Genomic DNA, 23,359 nt, shown 5'->3' with positions numbered 1-23,359 from the left:
TAAGTAACGTCCTCTCCCAACAATTCCTTGTCCAGAAATAGAGCTGAGGGAGACAAGACTACAGCAGGTGATGTGAATGAGAAACAACTCTGGAGTTGTTCCATCGACAGTGAATGGGAGATTGTTTGACAGTAGGTTGTTCCTGTGGCTGTGGGGATATGGCCACATACTATATTGTCTGGCTCTTACTTGTTCATACTACAACAAAAAATCCAAGGTTCACAAAGGTTACAGTCTCCCAATCCATTGCCAATCTAGATCAGATGCTTTCTAGGTTTTTACGTGCCAAATGTTGTCTATGTGAATTACATTTACATTTAGACTGTTTTAGTGTGGATTTCTCCTTTAATAACCCATTCTGCGTGCTAACCTACTACTCACCCAATGCACGCACTCATTCATCACTTTTCTCTGGGAGGATACAAAACATTTCATTCTGAATCGGCGTGCTTGGTGACGACGCAACTCAACCACACTCCCATTGGTTACATTTCGACCGGAAGTAGATTGCGGAACACTTTTCTCCCTGCTCCGTGGCATCTTCTAGCTGCATGCCGCTGTTTCATTTGCGCACTTAAAGGCACACGTTGGAGTCAAGCAGACAATGGCATGATTTGGGTAAGTAGATGGCTTTGAACTAAATAACAATTTTGGCCTACTTTGCAATTGCGACGGATAAAAACCGAGGCAAACGCTAACAGTGATCGCCCCACCGTTAAGCTAGAAGCAGTGTCGTAGAGATTTCCGGTCGGCATTTCTCAAATAAGAGCTCTCGTTACAAACGTTCTACACACTTTATCACATAATTGAACAGTAGCAAATAATTTAAATAACTAACTTGTTTGTTAGAAAAGTGTGTTGAATACAAATCACCTCGTTTTCTATTCAGGTTCAAAGGTAAAGCACTTTGAAAAGCAGTGTCAAACGGTCTATGATTTTATCTGCTGCTGGTTCATTGATTGATTGATTGAAATTTGTATTAACAGATTGCAGAATGGGTACAATACAGTACGGCTCAATACACACAATAGTAGTATCTTCATACAAGATCAACAGTACACTCACTATAAGTAGAAGAGGTGGTGAATGTCCCTGTCTTGAGTAGCCTGTGAGAGACTGGACTCTGGTGAACTACAAGGTGGAGTAGAACATTGAATTGAAAATGTAATTATGGCTAACTGTCTTAAATATGTCTGTCCCCATGTTTGATGTCATTCAGGCTACATTCACACTGCCAGCCTTTAGTGCTCAATTCTGATTTATTGCTCGGATCAGATTTCTTCTTTGTTCTGTACTGACCACCTCCATCACAGCTGTCTTCCATGTTTGCATTCACAGAGTGACAGAATTGTGATGAATGTCAATCTCGCCTAGAGTGACGTAAAAGTGCCATGAATTCTGACATAACTGTTCAGACTGAGGTTGCATTGCAACAAATCAGATTTGGGACACTTTCGCCCTGCAGTGTGAATGTAGCCTCAGTCCTCCTAATCTACCCTGCAATGCAAAGCATCACACACATCTATTTAAGCTCTTAAGTTAGCCTATAACATTTGGTAGCTGACAGGGCTATAATGTAGCTAATGGTAGCACTAACAGTAGTTATCAGCAAAAGTGGATGTGTTGGACACTTTGCATACTTCGAACAGGTGCCTGTTCCCACCAGAGACAGTCTATGGAGGAGACGGAGCACAGCAGTAGTTTTGAATCGGTGGCAAAATCCGTAACACTAAAGATCTAACTAATCTACTTACTAGCTGTTACAAAACAAACATATTCAGAGAAAACAATTAAATGTGGTCACTTGTGGTGTGATTTTACGTTGAGTAAAATGACAATTTACCGCACCTTGGGGTGAAATGTGAATTGTTTTAAAGATGCTTTGAATGAATCACAATCTCTGCTGAAAGGCTGGGAGTCGTTGCCGTGGTAACCAAGGACTCAGTGGCAGGTGGCCCATTGGTAGAGGCTGGTCTAAGTGGGTGGTCCGAGTCCCTTTTGACCGAATGAACCATTCTGTGTTGTCAGTAATTGACATGGGACTTCAAATAGGAAAGAAAAACAATGATATGTTTGACAGATTAGATTCTAAGCTATGCATGACTCCCCCTTCACCTTCAGAGAGATGGGGGTCAGGTCTCGTTAGTGAACCGACTCTCTTCAGACAGACTTTATTCACACTGTCACACTGCTACTGCTTCCACATAGTCCTGTGGTCGCTGCTATGTTAATCTCATACCCAGACCAGACTATTGTATTAAAGGATCTGTGAGTGGTATTTTCTTGTTAGAATAACTGAATAAGTATTGTATAGCTCTACATTCCAACAGCCATCACTGATATAGAGTGTTTCGTCAGTAACATGGGTCTCCCAGTCCCTCCGCTCTGCAGTAATACATAAACAAAATACATTTTCTGGTATCCCTTCCCACTTTATCCAATCAGGAGAGAGAACCCAAGATATGTTTACTTATTTCAAGAAATCTTGTTGAGACAAATTTGCTTACTGCACTGGCAGATTATTTTACTTCAAGGACACATTTGCTTAAAACTAATAGCAGTAGGAGTTCTCTCTCTGGATGAAGTGAGAACGGGATACAAGAACATTTATTTTGTGTTTACTGCAGAGTGGAGGGACTAGGAGACCCATGTTGACTAGACCTGACAATCTAAACCAGTGATGGCTTTAATTTTAAATTGGAGGGTAGAGCTATACTCTTAACTTGTAGACCACTTATTAAAAAAAAAAAAAAAAAACTACTTACAGCACAGCCAAGTGCCAAGTCTATTGACACCAATTCTCATGACAAGCGATCTAAAAGCTGCACAGAGCGGTTTCATGTCACTTGAAAACAAATGTTGACTGGGTGCGTGTTCTGTGTGCAGAGAGGCATACTGGAAACATGGAAGAGCTCAAAACCCGAGCGCATTAAATCTCTTGCAGAGGAAGAAATGCCACCAACTCCATCCAATTTATTATCTGCATGCCGTTTGTAAGTCACTCAGCAGTTCTCTCCAGTAAGGACAGAGTAGCTTTTGATGAGTGTGATGATTACATTACAGGGCGGTTAAGGTCCTTATAATACAATTATCTTTGACATTGCGTGCACAAACTGTATGCTGACCCCAGATGTTATTGCGGCGCAATACATACTTTTTTAATCCAGCAAGAACTTCTAGGTTCCTGAGATTACTGTTGAGGATATCATTTAGTCTGCTAATTTGCACAGTTTGCGCCACATCCGAGACAGATGAATAAATTATAGATTTTGCAGTATACCTTTGTTAGCTATTTCTTTATGTAGGCCTATATAATGTAGCTCCTCAAATGTTATAATGTGGACAATCTTTACTTTAATTTATTCTATATATATATATATATATATATATATATTTGTTTTATACATGCACTACTCTTGGCTTTGAAACATGTCCGATTTTGATTTGACGATTCATTTGGCACATTTAAAATATATTAATATGCACCTTGAAAAAATCTGTGGAAGCAGAAAATGTTGTAAACTTGTACATAGACTTAGACACACACGGCTAGGCTGAATTGTGAGTGTTCTATTCCCACGCTCTTATTTTGAAAGCGAAATCGCTGACCGGAAAGTAACTTGTTATAAAATACTGCTGACTTGACGAAGTTTGAGTGACCCAATCCATTCCCCATCACGAACGCGATGTTGTTGTCCAGCTAGCTAACGTGTGCTAGTGTTGAAAGCTGTGGGTTTAGCGAACGTTATCCCCTTGAGAGAGTGATTCTATTCTGAATTCGTGAATTCTCAGTGTAAATGTTAGACGTGCCAATTAGCAAAAATAAATTTCGGCCATTGTCAATGTGTAATAAATGCCTATTTGGCTGGCTACTGGTAGCCCACTCAGCAACTGTTATCTGCTTACTTAAACTGCTGTGCTGTGAACGACCAATTATGGACCTATGGAAGAATATTTGTCTAAAACCTGTCGTATTGAATCTTAGAATGTCCTCACTAGCAATTAGTAAATAGGCTTGTTGGTCATTGTTGATTTCTGTTTCCCCTGTAGGTTTACATCTTTACAGTTCATAGAGGAACGTTGTTTGAAAGCATTCCTGCAGGTTCATCAGTACATTTGTCTTGCAATGAACAAAACTATGTACCTTTGACTACTAAGCTTAATCTACATTGGAATGTGCTCTGACATAAAAGATTTAAGGACCCTTCTATATTTCTGAGACGGACGTCAAGCCTACATGCATATTATTAGTAATGTGATAAGAGTTCATCTGGAAGGAGATCACGGGGGAAAGGGAATGCCGCAGACCTGCTGGCCATAGCTGGATGCGTGAGCGCGATGCCCAGGCGAGGGTTGCCCCTGCAGGGCCGGGTTCGCTGGCTCTTCCTGGGCCTCTTCCTCCTGCTGGCTCTGCTGCTGTTCGCCTACCTGCTGGAGTGCACCCCTCCGGCGGACGTCAGCCTGGTCCTGCCCGGCCTGGCGGGCGAGCCCTACGGGAAGGAGTACTACCAGACCCTGCTGCAGGAGCAGGAGGAGCGCCACCTCAGCCGCGCCACCAGCCTCAAGCGGCAGATCGCCCAGCTCAAGCAGGAGCTGCAGGAGATGAGCGAGAAGCTGAAGGTGCTGCAGGAGAGGAAGGAGCCGCCCGGGGTGCTGCAGGGGCCGGCCGACGCCAAGGACCAGGAGCCCGGGGACCTGCTGGAGTACCTGCACTCCCAGATCGACAAGGCGGAGGTGAACACGGGGGCGCGCCTGCCCAGCGAGTACGCCCTGGTGCCCTTCGAGAGCTTCACCTCCACCAAGGTGTACCAGCTGGAGACCGGGCTGACGCGCCACCCGGAGGAGAAGCCTGTCCGCAAGGACCGCCGGGACGAGCTGACGGAGGTCATCGAGGCGGCGCTGGACGTCATCAACCACCCGGACGACGAGGACGGTGCGGAGGACGACATGCAGAGACAGGCGTACACAGACGCACACTTTACTGAGGGTGAGGCGCCTGGATCAATGCTTACTGTTAAACCTTCAATAAGTCCCTATTATCCAATAATAGACCTTCTCTTGAAATGGCATGAGAGCTTTATTTCTTTGAGCAATTATTACATAAACAACCCACTCAAAAATGTTATTTACATTGTTGGAGGTACACTGGTCCAAGCCTGCCTCACGCCAACATCATATTCTTTTCCTTGGCTTTATTGTTGAAATAGGAGACTGGCACACGATTCCCATTCTTTTCCATCAGAGATTCCAGCTTTCATCACCCATTATTATTACATGCTTTTCGTGGTTTTCCTGACCACGTCCCTGTTATTGGCTAGTGATTTAAGGAATGTAATGTAGAAAAAGGCTGGAATATGAACTTCTTTTTACTGTTACGTCTGATAGACGCAGTGTTTCCCATGAAAATATAATACAAATACTAGATTTCACAAACGGATGTAATAACACATTAACAAGGTTTATTTTGTCTCGCATGCAGACAGTCAGTCCTTATCACTGCTTCCCCCATGCAGACACACTTCCCCCATCAGACAGTCAGACACGCAGTCCTTATCACTGCTTCCCCCATGCAGACACACAGTCCTTATCACTGCTTCCCCCATGCAGACACACAGTCCTTATCACTGCTTCCCCCATGCAGACACACAGTCCTTATCACTGCTTCCCCCATGCAGACACACAGTCCTTATCACTGCTTCCCCAATGCAGACACACAGTCCTTATCACTGCTTCCCCCATGCAGACACACAGTCCTTATCACTGCTTCCCCCATGCAGACACACAGTCCTTATCACTGCTTCCCCCATGCAGACACACAGTCCTTATCACTGCTTCCCCCATGCAGGCACACTTCCCCCATGCAGACACACAGTCCTTATCACTGCTTCCCCCATGCAGACACACTTCCCCCATGCAGACACACTTCCCCCATGCAGACACGCAGTCCTTATCACTGCTTCCCCCATGCAGACACACTTCCCCCATGCAGACACGCAGTCCTTATCACTGCTTCCCCCATGCAGACACACTTCCCCCATGCAGACACGCAGTCCTTATCACTGCTTCCCCCATGCAGACACACTTCCCCCATGCAGACACACTTCCCCCATGCAGACACACTTCCCCCATGCAGACACGCAGTCCTTTTCACTGCTTCCCCCATGCAGACACACTTCCCCCATGCAGACACACTTCCCCCATGCAGACACACTTCCCCCATGCAGACACACTTCCCCCATGCAGACACACAGTCCTTTTCATTGCTTCCCCCATGCAGACATGCAGACACTGCTTCCCCCATGTATCGTATTTCCCTCCTTGGCTCGCTAGCACCACAAAGAGCCAGAGGGAAACCCTGTGATGCATTCTCCTTGTCCCTTTGTGTCTACGCTGACAGGCCTGTACAGGACGGAGCGGGACAAAGGTACCCTCTACGAGCTCTTCTTCGAGAAGGAGGACTCCAACAGCTTCCGTCACGTCACGCTCTTCCGTCCCTTTGGCCCTTTAATGAAAGTGCGGAGCACGTCGGTAGAAACGTCAGGAATCATCATTAACATCATCGTGCCGCTGGCAGGCAGAACAGAAACCTTCTTGCAGTTCTTACACAACTTCAGGTGAGCGTTGTGGAGCTCGTTCAGCGGCTACAGCCAAGGTTGTCCCTGTCCCCCACTTGAGATTCCCTTTCTCTACTGTACGTATGTTTTACTTCCCAGGTTTAGTGAGAATAAAGAGGGTCTGCTCAGCCAGTAGATTCTCTGTTGCATTTTCTGTTTTAATGATATATCTTTTATGTGAGTTTTAAATTAAGAGTAATATGCATTCCTTGTTGTTATTGTTGGAGGTAATTAAGGCTGAGATGATATGCCATTTGGAAGAATCGATAAATCGGGACAAAATTATCAAGAAATATATATTTATTATTATTTCACGTGTAAAAAAAAAATATATTAGAATACCATTTTCTTAACTCTTTGACTGCCACCAGCTTTCGCCATCTTTACTAAATGGCGCCAGCGTTATTGACCATTTTAGCGATGTTTGCAGACCCATTGTGTGTTCTGTATTATAGCTATGGAGACAATAGTATGGCTCATTTTACAGGCATTGTTCATAGTCCATTACTGACTAATCAGTTAATTTCTACACACTGTAGTTTGTTACACGCTAAACATCGCCCCATTTCCAAAATGATCCAGTCTTTTTCCATAGATCGCGAGATATGACGCGTTTTATGCAATAAGCCCAAATTGTTCTGGTTGATTGCCTGAAGCCCCAAATACTCCCAAATCAAAGGTATATACCATGTACATATGTGCCTTCACAAAATCATCAAGGGGGGTGGGGGGGGGGAGAGTCTTACCCCGAAAATGCGATCATTACAAAAAGCTTGATTTAGGTCCGGTAAGATACGACACTGTGATCGTTACAGAAACATGTTTCAGGTTCGGTAAAGTAGACATAGAATATACATTACCTTAGCCAGAAGGTACTCCAAAAATAATAATTTCAATGATCCCATTGGCGATCGCGATTACTCGTTTATATGTAATTACTCGCGTACACAGGAAACTATAGGTTTTGAGGCGAGGAGATCTCCTAGCGATTGCTCTGCAAGAGCTCCTCCCCCTCAGAGCGAGTCAGGAAAGAAGGCCATCAGGACAGAGACAGTTTAGTTCAGACAATCAGAGTTCAAAAGGTAGGCAATACTGCCACCTGGTGAGATTCGACCGTCATTGCAATTCCAACGTAGGCAGATTAATTAGAGACACCTAGAGGGCTCCGGCTGACTGTAGAATGGGGATCAAAGGAAAAGATCAAAATCCGAAAATACTCTGGTTTCTGGCGCTCAACGCATGGCGAGATAACCCGACTTTTCTCGGGTATGGCGCTGAATAATAAGAATAAAAAATTTGTGTATTTTAAACGTATTAAAAAAAAAGAATTACACGCAGAAAAATCTAAGTGAGCAAATCGATTTCACGCAATTAGCGATAATTATTGATAAATCGATAAGTGGTCTCAGCCTTAGAGGTAATATATTGTGTTGACTCCTCCAGGGAAGTGTGCATACAGCACGACAGGCGAGTGCATCTGACGGTGGTTTACTTTGGACAAGAGGGCCTGCAGGACGTCAAGTCTTCTTTGGAGAAAATGGCCAGGTTTGTTCCTACAGATGCACAGATACCATTTATATTTATATAAAATATACTGTGAATTAAATGTTAAGTCCTTTACTTGGTGTGTTGTGTACGCCTGATAGATTTGATTAAAATGTACAAGTACAGTACAATGAAAAGAGGTTTGGCATCCAGAGTGCAAATATAAAGTGCAATAGCAATATACAAGTGATTAAACTGGGTCTAAAATATATGAATTAGTACTACTGAGTAATAGTGCTAATCAGATGTATGTACAGTGTTCTACTGGTCAGCAATGTAACTAGTAAGAGTAGGGAAGGGATATGTACAGCTATAGATATAGTATATAGATATGTCAAAATTTATATATATACGTATGCAGTAAATATAAATATATAAAATGTATATATATACGGTATATACAGCACTATTGTACATGCTATCATACAGAGTTATATGGGTAGACTATAGTATGAGGTAGGTCATTATGATTACTATAATTACAATGTACGGCAGTTGTAGACAGTAAAAGCAGTAGGTAGGTATAAATTGAGTTTAGGCAACAGAGTTCAAAGCTCATACAATGTGTGTTTACGCTGAAGGGACTGTGCATTCCCAAGTACCACGGACAGTAAATCCATCTGTTCACTACTGTTCTGTCTCGACTCACTGAAACCGCGTTGTTGCTTCTCAAGGGAGGAGAACTTCTCCAACTACACCCTGATCCCGGTGGACGAGGAGTTCTCCAGGGGGCGCGGCCTGGACATCGGGGCTCACGCCTGGAAGAAGGCGGACGTCCTGATGTTCTTCTGCGACGTTGACATCTACTTCACCCTGGAGTTCCTCAACACCTGCCGGCTTCACGCCGCTCCAAGTACGGTTTTGATTATAGCAATAATACCCCGAAGAGGATGTTCTTTACTATGATTACGGTTTGGGTACGTCTGTGTGATGTTGCCTTGTGTCATTGACATCGCCTAAATGCCCATAATTACAGTAAAGGACACCTTCAGGAGTATTATGGGGTGTGACGGTAACCCAACGCATACACCATCTGAGTAGTTGCTCAACATTTGTGTGTAAAAAAAGAAGTAGAAAGTAATTACAGGAGAAGGCAATGAAAGATGGAAGTAATTACAGGAGGGAGCAATGAAAGATGAAGTAATTACAGGAGGAAGCAATGAAAGATTAAGCTCAGTTTCCTGTTTATCTCAACGTTTTGCATAGCAACAAATCCCATGTTCAGTAAGCCTGAAATACAGCGTTGGAACAACTGGATTGCTTGACCAGAACTGCCCGTTGTATAATTAAGAGTAATTAGAAGTATTATATCGTAAATGGTTGACTACTTATAATTGCTGACACCCATAACGGTATTCATAAATTATGATGGTTGTCTATGTTTTTTTGATAGCAGCACTGAAAGGCACTTGCTTTTGTGTCGTTTTGTAGACAAGAAAGTCTTCTATCCCGTGGTCTTCAGTCTGTATAATCCTGCCATCGTTTATGGAAATCTGGAGCTGGCTCCACCCATCGAGCTCCAGCTGGTAAGAACTGAGGGAAAGGTTCACACATGTGAGCGACATAATCTACTTTGTGGTCAATTGGTAAATACAATTAGTTGAGAGATGTGTTTTATGTCATGAAAGAATTGTTGTAATTATTGGTCCTCATTCTCGAACGGACATACGTGAAAGTTACCAAGGAATTCCTTCGTAACTCGATTTACGAACGTATTTGGTATTCTCGAAAAGGCTTCGTATTGTAAATTCGTTGTAGGATTTATGTAGGATTTACAAACTCGAAAAGGCAGTAAGTCGGACAGATCAGTGTGCGCCCGTGTTTTTAACAGTTTTATTTGGGAGAAATCATGTTCTACAGTAGGACATACTACTATAATACCTAATAAAACAAGTAATTAGAATAATAGAAGCCTACTTTGCTGCAACGATTCATTTTGCACGTATACAGTACGTGTGTGTGTGTGTGTGTGCTCACACGCTGAGGCTGCCTCACTAAGCCGTTTCTCCACGCATTTATTTATTTCTAGCAATAGGAATAAATCAAAGCAACAATAAATAATATCATAGAGAAGAAGACTGCAGTGTTTCCCCTGGATTTATTTTTTTACAGCGGTGCTGTGCTGCGCGCACACTGCCGGAATCCATATTTGTGCGTGCGCACGTGCCGCCGGAATCCATATTAGCACATGCTGCCGGAGAAATAACTTAAAACTACCTTAGAATTGTTCGAGATAGGTTATTCATGTTCATGTTGTCATGGGCGTGTGAATTTGCTAGGATGTTTTGTGTGTCCGCTCGGCGCTGACACTAGAAGTGCTCTGGAGGCCCAGGTAGCTGCATATTTGTACACTGCAAAAAATGAAATCTTATCAAGTGAAAATATCTTGTATTTGGTACAATAAGTCCAATATTGAGTAGAATTATCTTGAATTATCTTATTCCACTGGCAGATCATTTAGCTTATTTCTTTCTTGATTTTGGTCCATTTAATCTTGTTTTCTTAAATTGACCAAAATCTGAAGAAAAGCAAAATTATCGGCCAGTGGGATAATTTGATGATTTTGTGGAGACGCATGTATATGGTATATAGTGCGTGTTGAACTATGAACAATCCCTGTCAAATGAGCCATACTATTCTGCCCTGTCAAGGCTAACTGCAGTAACTTCCAAACAGTGAACTTGCCATCCAAAATGTGTTATAGGTAGATGGATGATAGTACCCAGATTTAACATGTATTATTACATGGCGTTTTCACATTCGCCAAAATGCTTGCTTGTGATTGGTCAATAGCCCCTGACAGCGGTGAATCATTTTTCGATAACCACCGGTGATTATTGTTTTTCGCAGCTGGAGTAATCAAGCCCCACTGACACACACTGTTTCAGTGCAGCCAATCAGACACACCTGCCGGGCTGCCCGCGATAATAATAATCACTTTATTTGGGCTGGCAGAGCCACAGAACAACTGCGATTTGTCAAATGAATTAGGTATATTGTTAGTAAGTTAGCCATGTAATAAGCAGGATAATGTATAGCTATACTCGGTCATCAGCGCAAAATAATTGACCTTCACTGACGTTTACCGTGTCGGTCAATTATTTTGCGACAATGACCTCGTAGCTATACGTTATCCCTTACTTAATGAAGTCATCTTTAGGCATACAAAAAATATGACGTAATTATTTTAATTAACCCCAAAAAATCAGATACTGCACTCTGCTGCACGATTTCCTTAAATAATTATACAGGTAATGTACAGGCAAAGTGCAGTAACTTCAAATACAATGTTGTTTTCCCTCCAGCTTTCATAACTTAACCTAGCCATTTTATTTGGATCATCATCATTCCAATATATTCAGGTGTTAAATTTCATTTTCAAAATGGCTAGGTTAAGTTGGAGGGAAAACAACATTTTATTTGAAGTTACTGCACTTTGCCTGTACATTACCTGTATAATTATTTAAGGAAATCGTGCAGCAGAGTGCAGTATCAGATGTTTTGGGGTTAATTAAAATAATTGTCATATTTTTGTATGCCTAAAGATTACTTCATTAATACATGTTAAATCTGGGTACTATCATCTATCTACCTATAACACATTTTGGATGGCAAGTCAAAACACTTTAAAGCCATTTTTCTCAGTTTCACTGTTTGGAAGTTACTGCGGTCTGCCTGGGTTTTGAGTGTGATTTTGTAGTTACTGCAGTTTTTAAAACCCCATATCTCCAAAACTGAGCGACATTAACATCTGAAACTTGGTCACAAGATAAACATTTATTGACAAGTTCAATTTCACTCATAACTAAATTTCTTTCGAGTTACTGCGGTTAGCCTTGACAGGGCAGTATTGTCTCCATAGCTATAATACCGAACACACGATGGGTCCACAAACATTGCTAAAATGGTCAATAACGCAGGCGCCATTGAGTAGAGATGGGGAAAACAGCGTGGCGGTTAACACTTTCACTGCCCAAGCTTAATTCCTTTTTACCTCCTTGAATGCCCAGCACCACTTCAATGTTAACGTTAATATCGCCTAATCTATGTTTTAAATTATGGCTATGTGTCTAATCTGCCCGTCGCTTATCAAAGACTCATTTTCCAGTTAACATTGTCGTAGCAGATTGTTTTTTTATCTCTTCATTTCCGTTTTCTAGCATTTTGAAAAGCACTCGTTTTCATGGAAAAATAAAGACATTCCATGATAATCGCCCTTTACTGGAATACTCTAGAACGTTGTCATTCCTCGGCCCATTCACGAATCGTTTTCAAATAAACGCTAGATCATCGATAGTACATGTGTACGCACGCACGCTCTGGCCGCGAGCTGAAAATCGATTCTCCTATTTCCTGACCGCTCTCACAGTAATAATCACATAAAAGCTTATATCTCCGTGAAAACGAGTCTGATTATCCTAAGACTGGTAACATAGATTCCTTACCTGAGATCAGATGGTATCCAAATGGATTATTCCAATTCCTGATCGCCATTCGAAAAAATCAATCCTTTTATTGATTCACTGTGTATACTGTAAAAACACATAATCCCCGCTGCTCTGAGGCTCACTAGTGGAGCTGATCGACCCCGGCTGCGTGAGTGAGAAGTAAAATGTGGAGTCGGGGATTTTTTTTCTCATTCATTTTCATTGAGTTCAATCCAAAAGGGTGAATTACCATCTGGGAGACGATAGGGGGCGCTTTTTTCACATCTGAGCACCGGGAGATGCTGAATTTCCAACGGTAGACTCGGTTGATGAAATATGATTTCAGATCGCTAATAAATAAAAAAAAAACTAGAAAATACGAGAATTCTCGTGAGTGGGCATTCAACCCGCGGGGGGTAAACCCGAGAAAACTCGGGTTGGGCAATCAAAGTATTAATGACATGCCTCAAGACTTAAGAAAATGTACACTATTTGTATTGAACATAGATATAGATGATTTAATAGATAATATAGAAAACATAGACATAGATACATAGAACATACTAACTGTCTAACATACACAAATCATAACACTGTGGCATAGGCTACATTCTGCCTTAGAATTTTTCATTTTCCTGGGCTTTTGAAAGAAAAGCTCCAGGGCCCTCATTTATCAACGTGGCGTACGCACAGATGTGTGCGTACGATCATTTCTAAGCAAAGTGTGAGATTTATCAATTTGAACTTGTGCTTGACTTTGTGCGTATATTTAAGCACAGGTCGGACCATGCGTAGATGGCGCCCGTTGGTAGAATATATTATTACAACAAGGAAATAAGCTTCTGTGCATTAGTCTCAACACTGGCATGTTCTGTATGAACCGTAATTCATTATAGTTAATTGTAAAATAGCAACAGTAGTGTAATTATGGTCAAAACCCTATAAATAGCATTTGGAATAATAGGTCTTTATCTCCGAATCGGAATATATACGGGGTGTACTGACTGACTGCGCTCCGCGTAACTCAACTTGTTATTATTTTGCGCACAGACCGCAGAAACACGGGAACGTTTTGATTATATTTAAAAGGCTTTACGTTAAACGAAACAAGTGGAATTTCGAAGCTGTAAGCAGAATACAAGTCATATGAACACCCACGATATAGTGTTCTTCCCCTTCCTACTGTATAAGAAAGAATAAAAAACGCATTGCAATGAGACCAGGGTGTATGTGTATTACAAAACCCTTGCAATAATGTGTCTTAAATGAATGAAAAGCATACATGCTCTGGACACAGAGCATATATCGTGTGGGTGATATGACTTGTATTATGCTTACAGAATTCCACGTATTTAGTTTTACAATGTCAAAGCCTTTTAATATAAATCAAAACGTTCCCGTATTTCTGCAATCTATGCGCAAATTTAATAAGGAGTTGAGGTAGATACACACTCAGAACGTATTACATGCTGGTATGCTGATAGACTCAGAGTAAACTATTATGATATATACACTGGTCCGTCGCATACACTGGTATGCGCAAGTTACTGCTATTATATGTAATTCATATAGGCTACCTAATAGTATATGATTTTTAGAGGCATCTATTTTGTTGTCGGTATTATTAGGCTAATACCGACAACAACAGGGGGGGACCCTGATGTAAACAAGACAAACGTCTTTCTCTGGTCTGCATCCCCTTAACAATTGTGTGTATTGAGCCGTACTGTATTGTACCCATTCTGCAATCTGTTAAATAAAGTTTTCATTCATTCATTCATTCAAAATAGATGCCTCTAAAAATCATATTATAGCCAATCGAACACAACTAATAAAGGCATTCATATTACAGCACGGTTATAATGACACACACATGATGAATTGAAAATGGGGGACCCTGATGTAAACAAGACGAAAGTCTCTCTGGGCCCTATTCCCCGTACCTGGTTCAACTAAGTCGATCAAGAGTCCCATTATCCAGATTCAATTAACCCGATGTTTGAAGCCGGGATTTTCCTGTTCCTCGAACGCTGATTCAGTCTCGTTAACTCGAACCAGACTTGATACTCAGGATCAGTGCGCCCGGCCGCTTCAGTTGAAAAGACAGCAGGTGTCGATAGCAGAAATCCTGATTTTCTAACGGCATTGATTGATTGATTGATTTAAAACTTTATTAACAGATTGCAGGCGGCTCAATAGCCTCGCCGACAAGTTAAATGCATAATCTATAGGCTAATTTTAAGTCCCTCATTACCCCAATCAATCAGATTATATTTCTTTAAATGTGCCTGCTGGCAGTAGGTTTATGGATTGAATAATCAAATGAGATCTTGCTAGCGAAAATAATTAGTTCAACTGTTTCAGAATAAGGATACGGCTCTCTTATCCATTGATTGATGTATGGTGGATGTTTTACTTATCTGCACTGTGGTGTGACGGTTGGTTGTTTTGTCTTTCACGCCGACGACCCGCGTTCGAATCCCCCTTCTTCTAGTCTTTTTCTTCTTTTTGCAATGTAGGAATAATTCAATTTGGTGCACGTTGAGAGCTATATAAAGAATGACATCCTCAATGCATGTAGATTTATAATATTTTAACTTAAAACTAGGCTACTTTTGCGTATAATCATTAATATTATATTCCAAAAAAATTATATTGGAAAAGCGGGGTCTCGAACTCGGGTCGTCGGCTTGACAGGAGTGAGCACTAGCCGTTGCACCACTGTGCCAGACTGTATATATTCATTGTGTATCCATCAATGGACAAGAGACCGTGTTTCGAATATTTTTCTTTTGAATGAAGTTTTATCTCTTTATTCTCAAATGCATTAATGTGACGTCAACGGCTCATTCAATTTCTCAAATCCATCAAACAGCGCATCTCATCAGACATTTTAATCCCAGTTACAATATCACAATAACGTGTGAGTGATGATACAATTCAACAATCCTCTGAGTCCTCGTAATTCATAATCCACAAAAACCACAATCCACGCATAGACACTTCAATTTACAATCCGGGCGCTCCGTTAAGCAAATCTACAGCGGAGAATATATGAAACTAATCAGAGCCAAACGGCCGATAGGTTTCATTCATTAAAAATATCCCAGCGGGATTCACATTTGCAATGCGCCGTTATTAAAATAACCACATGCAGCGTGTATCGTACTCCGAGCGCCGTATATGACGTGCATTATTTTATTTAGGACAAAGTAAATCTATAGGCTGAATATGATTTATTATCAGCATTTAGTTCTATTATTATACATTTCAAAAGCCCCCTCTAGGAAAACGAAGCACAGAAACATAATTCAGAATGGTATAATGGGATCTAGACTGTGAGAAATATTTCAGGAAGCGAGCTGGCATTTCTTTGCGGGGGCGTGGCCATGGTTCATCCAGCTAACTGAACTTAACCCTGCTCCGGACCAGGTTCAAACTTTCTGATCTGTTACCATGGTGATTTAGAAAATCCGACTTCGGGGAACAGAAAGGTCCGGCTTAAGTCAAGCTATACTGGAAATTATCCGGCTAACTCAGTTAGCCAGGTACGGGGAACGGGGCCCTGGTCTGCATCCCCTTAATAATTGTATGTATTGAGCTGTACTGTAGGCTACTGTACCCATTCTGCAATCTGTTAATAAACTTTTCAATCAATCAATCAAACCACCAACGCCAAACAGTGGTCAACGAACGGTCTTTATTAGTATTTTGAGCTGTCCAGGCAGAATTGCAGCAATGGTCTTAGGGAGCCGTTGATATCTGACATCACCGTTTACAAGTCAGCCTTTTATTTATCCCATAACACGCATTGTGTCTTCTTGGTTCGGCAGCGCCTCAGTGAACAATCTCCTGTGAAGTTTCTCAGAGTTCCGCTCGGGTCAGTCCATTATTTCACATCCCATGGGGGGTGTTTCATCACTTTCATGACCATATATGGATAATCATGCACAAGCATTGACAGTAGAACAAAGAGGTATTTATCAACACGGAGGAGCGTAGGACCTGTGTACACACGGTTGATAAATCCCGTTTTCTTTGTGCATGCACACATTCTAAATTCTGTGCTTACGTATGAAAATAGAATACTTTCTAAGAAAAATTGATAAATGAGGGCCCAGGGCTCTTTGGTAGGGGAATTCACTGGTAGGGGGCCCATTGATGCCTGCAGCCTGTTCCTCAGGTCAGTCTTCACCTGTAAATACAGAATCAATCACTAGACAATAAGTGGGGTGAGATTTGTGGCAAGTCAAATAACAAATCTGATTACAAATTACTAGGGCTGACCACGACTAGTAGAATAGTCGACTAATCAATTGAAAGGAGCCGTAGTCGACTACCAACCTCTTAGTCGAATGCACAAAAAAAAGATAAATATATATATATATTCTTTTTTTTGTCACTCTTTCCAAAAGCAAAGAGGCCTATAAACGTGGCTAACGCTAATGGCTCACATACCAGCGAGGCTAACGGCCTAAGAAAACGGGCACAGAGGCACTGAAAGAGGATTTCACCTGTCTAATTAACACACTAGACAAATATCAAGATGTATCCATCTGGTGGACCAATTGCATGCTTTCGCAGAGGACAAGTCAAGAAGCCTTCAGTCGACTCCTTCAGACATTAAGCACCCCCCACAGCCCAAATAAAATTATATATAAAAAAAAAAAAAAAAAAAAAATCGGGGGTAGTCTAGTTCATAGCGCCGCTGCTGAATGCATATATTAAGGGAAACACTGGAATGTATATGGCATATTAAGTTATTAACAGTGTATTCCACTATACAGTAGCTATATCCACGGCGATCGGTTTAGTTCTTATTTATTTAGTTTGCAGTGTGTGTGATGCACACGATGCCTCATTGAGTCAAGACTATAAATGCAAAACGTAATTGTTAATCATACAAAGTCGTATTTATCTTTATTATAATTATTTAATTCCGAGGATGTCTGTAGAACGCAATCACCAACTATTTATCCCAAATGAATCATTTTACCGGTTTCATCACCTGTGCATTGTATGTAACTATTGCACTTTACTGTTTTTCACTCACTGGGAGGAGGGGCTCTGCTGCAACCCCCACTGGCCACGACATCACCACCCTTGAGGGCGCTGTTCTGGACCAGGTCACAGAGTATAAATACTTGGGGATCTGGCTAGACAGCACTCCGTCTTTCTCGCACCACATCACCAGATTACAGTCCAAGGTCAAATCCAAACTCTGCTTCTTGTACAGAATGCGCTCCACCTTCACTTCCTCTGCTAAACTCACTCTGATTCAAATGACAATACTCCCCATGTTTGATTATGGTGACAGTCTACAGATCTGCATGTAAGACCTCACTCCACAAACTTGATGTCCTCTACCACTCTGCTATCCGGTTTGCCACCAGTGCCCCTTTCAACACTCACCACTGCACCCTTTACTCCTCCGTCAACTGGCCATCCCTGCACACCTGTCGCAATATGCACTGGTTCATGCTCATTTACAAAACCCTCCTTGGGTTGTCCCCCCCCCCTTACCTATGTCACCTGTTGAAAATTACATCTGCCACTTACAACACTCGTTCTGCTCAACACATTCTCCTAAAGATTCCGAAAACATACACTACACTTGGTCAAACGTCATTCAGGGCTGCTGCCGCCAGGGACTGGAACAACCTACAAAAATATCTCAAACTGGTCACCTTTATGCCTAAATCAGCATTCAAGCACTCTGATGAACACTCACTGATTCCTGCAACTGTTTCTCAACCCAGTAACACCCCCAACCCCCTGTCTCTCATGGTGCCCATCTCACTGCTATATTGCTTGTATGTATATATATTGTAATAACATATATTGTATGTAGGAAATGCTTAATCCTGAATTCCCCCCCCTCCCTTCAAGAGGCGTTCTCTTGCCAGGCCATCATTGTAAATAAGAATTTGTCCTTAATTGATTTGCCTGGTCAAATAAAAGTAAAAAAAAAAAAAACTCTGGTTGGATGGTGTATTGTACGTGTGCTGTATAATAACAATACATTTGAATCTAATAATAATAAATTGTATTTGTATTGCACTTTTCGTTCACTAGGATCCCAAAGTGCTACAGGGTTAAAACAGTTAAGAAAATATATTTATTAATAATAAAATAAAATACAGAATAAAAATAAAATGAAAATAGAACAGTTAAAAACATGGTATAAACAGAAAATGAAAGACAACCTCACAAGAAAAAAAAGAGCTAGCAATCAAAGGCCTTTTGAAATACCGGTAGATAGATTTTCAGGCCTGCTTTAAAAGAGTCCAGGCTCTGTGCTGCCCTCAGCTGGATGGGGAGCAGCCGTGCAGAAGGCTCGGTCCCCCATGGTGCAGAGCCGGGTAGCCTGTAACTGTTCCGCAACAGTAAGTGACTTCCGGGGTAGGCCTGATTGGCCCCGACAGGCACGTGACGCGGCAAACTCAGGACGCGCAACGAGGCTGCTGAGAGCTGTCGCGCGGAAATAGGCTGTCTATTGCCATTCTCTAACACAAACTCTAACCTTAACCAGCTCCTTAACAGCGCCTAAACTTAACCGTTCTAACCTTAACCAACTCCGAAACAATGCCTAACCTTAACCTTAACCTTAACCATGCCTAACCTTAACCATAGAAAGAATATTGCCATTCTCTAACACAAACTCTAACCTTAACCAGCTCCTTAACAGCGCCTAAACTTAACCGTTCTAACCTTAACCAACTCCGAAACAATGCCTAACCTTAACCTTAACCATGCCTAACCTTAACCGGCGAAAGAATACACGTTAAAAAAAAAATCACGTTAAAAAAAAAAAAATTGATCGGATTCGAACTCGTCAACAACGGACCGCAGGATCGCAGGACCGCTGCTCTGCCAGGTGAGCTGAAGCGCCGAATGAAAGTCGTAGCGGATTTGGACGGTTACATCATTCCGCAAGCTCTGCTGCTCCGCTCCGCGGAGCGTGCCGCGCGGCAGAGAAAGTTGCGCGTCACGTGCCTGTCGGGGCCAATCAGGCCTACCCCGGAAGTCACTTACTGTTGCGGATAAGCTATAAGCAGCCGGGTACTGGGGACCCGAAGGAGCAGACTACCTGCAGATCTGAGGGTACGGGTGGAAGATTGTTGTGGAGTTATGAGTTCCTGTAGGTAGAGGGGTGCGTGTCCGTTTATGCAGTTATGGGTGAACAGCAGGATTTTGTAGTTGAGACGGGGAGCCAATGTAGTGAGTGGAGATGAGTGAGTAATCTAATTTTGAGATCAGTCGCAAATCGCTTCCATGCTACCTGTTGAATACGGGGGTCAGCAAGGAGCAGATGCAATGCTGAGCCTCTCGCTGTTTTGCACACGGCCCTCGCCTTATAAGGAGCTGGCGGGGTGTGTCTGTATGCAAATTCACGTGTACAAGAACGCGCTTCCAGTTTAAGTGGGAACCCAGCTGCGATAATTTTGGCCACTAACCCAGCTGCGATAATTTGCCACTTACGGAGACCATTTCACACGTTCAGGAATCCGATTTTTGTAAATTTGTTAGTACAAACTTTTTAAAGATATTTACAAAGGTACTTGCGAATATGTTCGAGAATGAGGACCATTGTTCCTATATGTCCCTAATGCTGATAGTAGCAAACCTATGTTACATCTTTATACACAAAGCTATTAAGTTTTTAAAACATTCCTTCAGCATGTTATGCGATTTGCATAGTAACTGCTTCTTATGTAGGAATTAAATGGAGAATCATGTATGTAGCATGTTATCATATGTTGAATGAATGTTTTTAGTAAGCATTTTGACTTGGACGAAGAGCAACCTGATGTCACGTTCCCTTGCTTGAAAGAACACATCAACATTTTGGGAAATTGTCCGCTTCCATTCATTGTGCTAAGCTAGGCTAACGTGCAGCCAGATAGCTTTCTACTGAACGCACAGAGGAAACTGGTATCCATCTTCTTGTCTCTCTCTGGAGAAGACAATAAGCTAATTTCCCCAAATGTTGGCGTGTTCCTTTTGAGGGATTAAAGTATTGAGAAAAAAAATAAAAACACGTTTCATAAATCTTTTTTTGCAAATAGATTCACAAGAAAGATGCGGGATTCTGGAGAGATTTTGGCTTTGGAATGACATGTCAGTATCGGTCCGACTTCCTCAGTATTGGTAAGTGGTGATCCTTATTAGTTGACTGACTCACTACTTTAGTAGATTCTAGAACAATCCCTTAGGCCTCAGGTTTCCACATCATTGGTCATGTATAGCCACTACCAGGGTTTACCCTGTCATTGGTCATGTATAGCCACTACCAGGGTTTACCCTGTCATTGGTCATGTATAGCCACTACCAGGGTTTACCCTGTCATTGGTCATGTATAGCCACTACCAGGGTTTACCCTGTCATTGGTCATGTATAGCCACTACCAGGGTTTACCATTGGTCATGTATAGACACTAGGTTTACCCTGGCTTTTACACGCACCGCAATGAAGGAATCAAGATTCACAACAGCCTTTATGAGCAAACTAAATGCTCAATTTAAAATTATTCAGAACATCCTAAGCAGGACATGTATGCAAGGAAAAGGAAAAGATACAAAATGTGTAGTATAATTCACGTTTTCATTAAGTGGTCATGAATAAATAAATAAAACGAAGTGAGCTGCTTAAAGGAACACGGGAACATCATGGGAAATGTGTTTATCGTCTTCTCCAGAGTCGGAAAAGAACATTGATACCAATTTCCTCTGTATTCGGCTGGCTGCTAGTCTAGCTTAGCACAAATGAATGGAAGCGGATGGGGACCACTAGCCTAGCTTAAAACTCCCAGAGGCGTGTAGCTTTTCTCCAACGCGTCCGTGTTTCCGGGTTCCCGTTTTGCGCTCTGATTGGCCAGGTCATGTGACATGTGCGCCAATCGTGGGACGGCAAGTTCTGCGCCTATTTCCGGGTCTACGCCTAGTTTATCACTGGTTAAGCTTAGGCGACTCTTTCGAAGTTGGTTAAAGGGGAACTCCACTTTTTTTGGAAATTAGCTTATTTAACATCTTCCCTGGAGTTAGACAAGAAGATGCATACCTTTTTTGTCTCTGTGCGTGCATTTTAGCTTTGGGAATAGACGCTCCGTTAGCATAGCTTAGCTTCATCACTGGAAGTGAGGCAGGACAGTAGCCTTACAGTGCCTTACAGTGTATTGCAAGGTCTGACATTGACCAAACTTGATATGCATGACCTTGGTGGGCTCTAGGTCAACTCCTGAAAAGGGGGTCAATGTCAGACCTTGCAATCAAAAGTTAGGGGGCGCACTGAAATTATGGCAAGGGTTATTAGCCCCCTAACTTTTGATTGCAAAGTCTGACATTGACCCCCTTTTCAGGAGTTGACCTAGAGCCCACCAAGGTCATGCATATCAAGTTTGGTCAATGTCAGACCTTGCAATACACTGTAAGGCACTGTAAGGCTACTGTCCTGCCTCACTTCCAGTGATGAAGCTAAGCTATGCTAACGGAGCGTCTATTCCCAAAGCTAAAATGCACGCACAGAGACAAAAAAGGTATGCATCTTCTTGTCTAACTCCAGGGAAGATGTTAAATAAGCTAATTTCCAAAAAAAGTGGAGTTCCCCTTTAAGGTTAGAGTTTGGAATCAGGGCAGGTGTTCTATCGCCATGCTCTAAGACGAACTCTAACCTTAACCAACTTCGAAAGAGCGCCTAAGCTTAACCAGTGTAAAAACTTGCGGTCCCACGATTGGGCGTACATGTCACATGACCTGGCCAATCAGAGACGCAGAAACACGAACGCGTTGGAGAAAGGCTTCAAGCCTCCCGGAGGTGTTTTTCATCAACAGCTAGGCTAGCTGGTCCGTATCCACTTCCATTAATTTGTGGTGTGCTAGGCTAGCATGCAGCCGGATAGCTTTCTACTGAACGCACAGACAGGAAATTGGGATCTATCTTCTTGTCCGACTCTGGAGAAGATGGTAAGCATATTTCCCCATGATGTTGCTGTGTTCCTTTTTAAGAATGAAGATCAGCAGAGGGGACCCTGAAAGCTCTTTGACATTGACCAAACCAATCCGTGAATTAATTTAAATTCTTTTCCCAGGTGGTTTTGACCTGGAGGTGAAAGGCTGGGGTGTGGAAGACGTCCACTTGTACAGGAAATACCTCCGGAGCGACCTGATCGTGATCCGGACGCCGGTGTCGGGCCTCTTCCACCTGTGGCACGAGAAGCAATGTGCTGACGAGCTGACGCCGGAGCAGTACCGCATGTGCATCCAGTCCAAAGCCATGAACGAGGCCTCCCACTCACACCTGGGCATGCTGGTGTTCCGCGAGGAGATCGAGTCTCACCTCCGCAAGCAGGCCTTCAAGACCCAGAGCAATACAGACGACTGAACCCAGAGAGCGATATATATACACACACACAGCCATCACGAGTCCAGACCGGACAAACGTTAGAACTGTCATGTCCTTATGACATTATTAATGCACTAATAGAAGAGGCCTGTTTACACAATTCTGTTGCATTTCACATCTCAGCTGAAGACACGGATGAATGTTGGCAAAATGTACAATTACGATGATAAATGTGAAACTTTTAACTAAACGTGTTAACAACGCAGAGTTGCAACAAAAGCTTGGGAGAATTTATGCAATCTGTCATTTAGGGGTGGGAATAAAATTAACTCGCACATTGGGACAACTTTTAGGAATGTCACAGAAAAAGTCTAGTTATCAATAGATAAACAAGGTATAATACAAACATGTATTTATGTGTGGGGGTTAGGT

The 23,359-nt window shown here is 42.2% G+C and overlaps 1 protein-coding gene across 1 annotated transcript; it reads left to right on the top strand.

The window, feature by feature from the left end:
- Positions 1-496: 496 nt before the first annotated feature.
- On the top strand, positions 497-23,320 carry csgalnact2 (chondroitin sulfate N-acetylgalactosaminyltransferase 2). Its single transcript, XM_084321792.1, has 8 exons — positions 497-618; positions 4,051-4,987; positions 6,398-6,614; positions 8,058-8,159; positions 8,834-9,012; positions 9,591-9,685; positions 20,656-20,737; positions 22,674-23,320. The coding sequence occupies exons 2-8, from the start codon at positions 4,339-4,341 to the stop codon at positions 22,964-22,966; spliced, it is 1,617 nt and encodes a 538-aa protein (XP_084177918.1). The 5' UTR covers positions 497-618; positions 4,051-4,338; the 3' UTR covers positions 22,967-23,320.
- Positions 23,321-23,359: the final 39 nt, after the last annotated feature.

The sequence above is a fragment of the Notolepis coatsorum genome (assembly GCF_963971535.1).
Source record: "Notolepis coatsorum genome assembly, chromosome: 9".
NCBI classification, from domain to species: Eukaryota; Metazoa; Chordata; class Actinopteri; order Aulopiformes; family Paralepididae; genus Notolepis; species Notolepis coatsorum.
The sequence above is the reverse complement of the archived record's forward strand: the minus strand, read 5'-3'. Positions and strand labels throughout refer to the sequence as shown.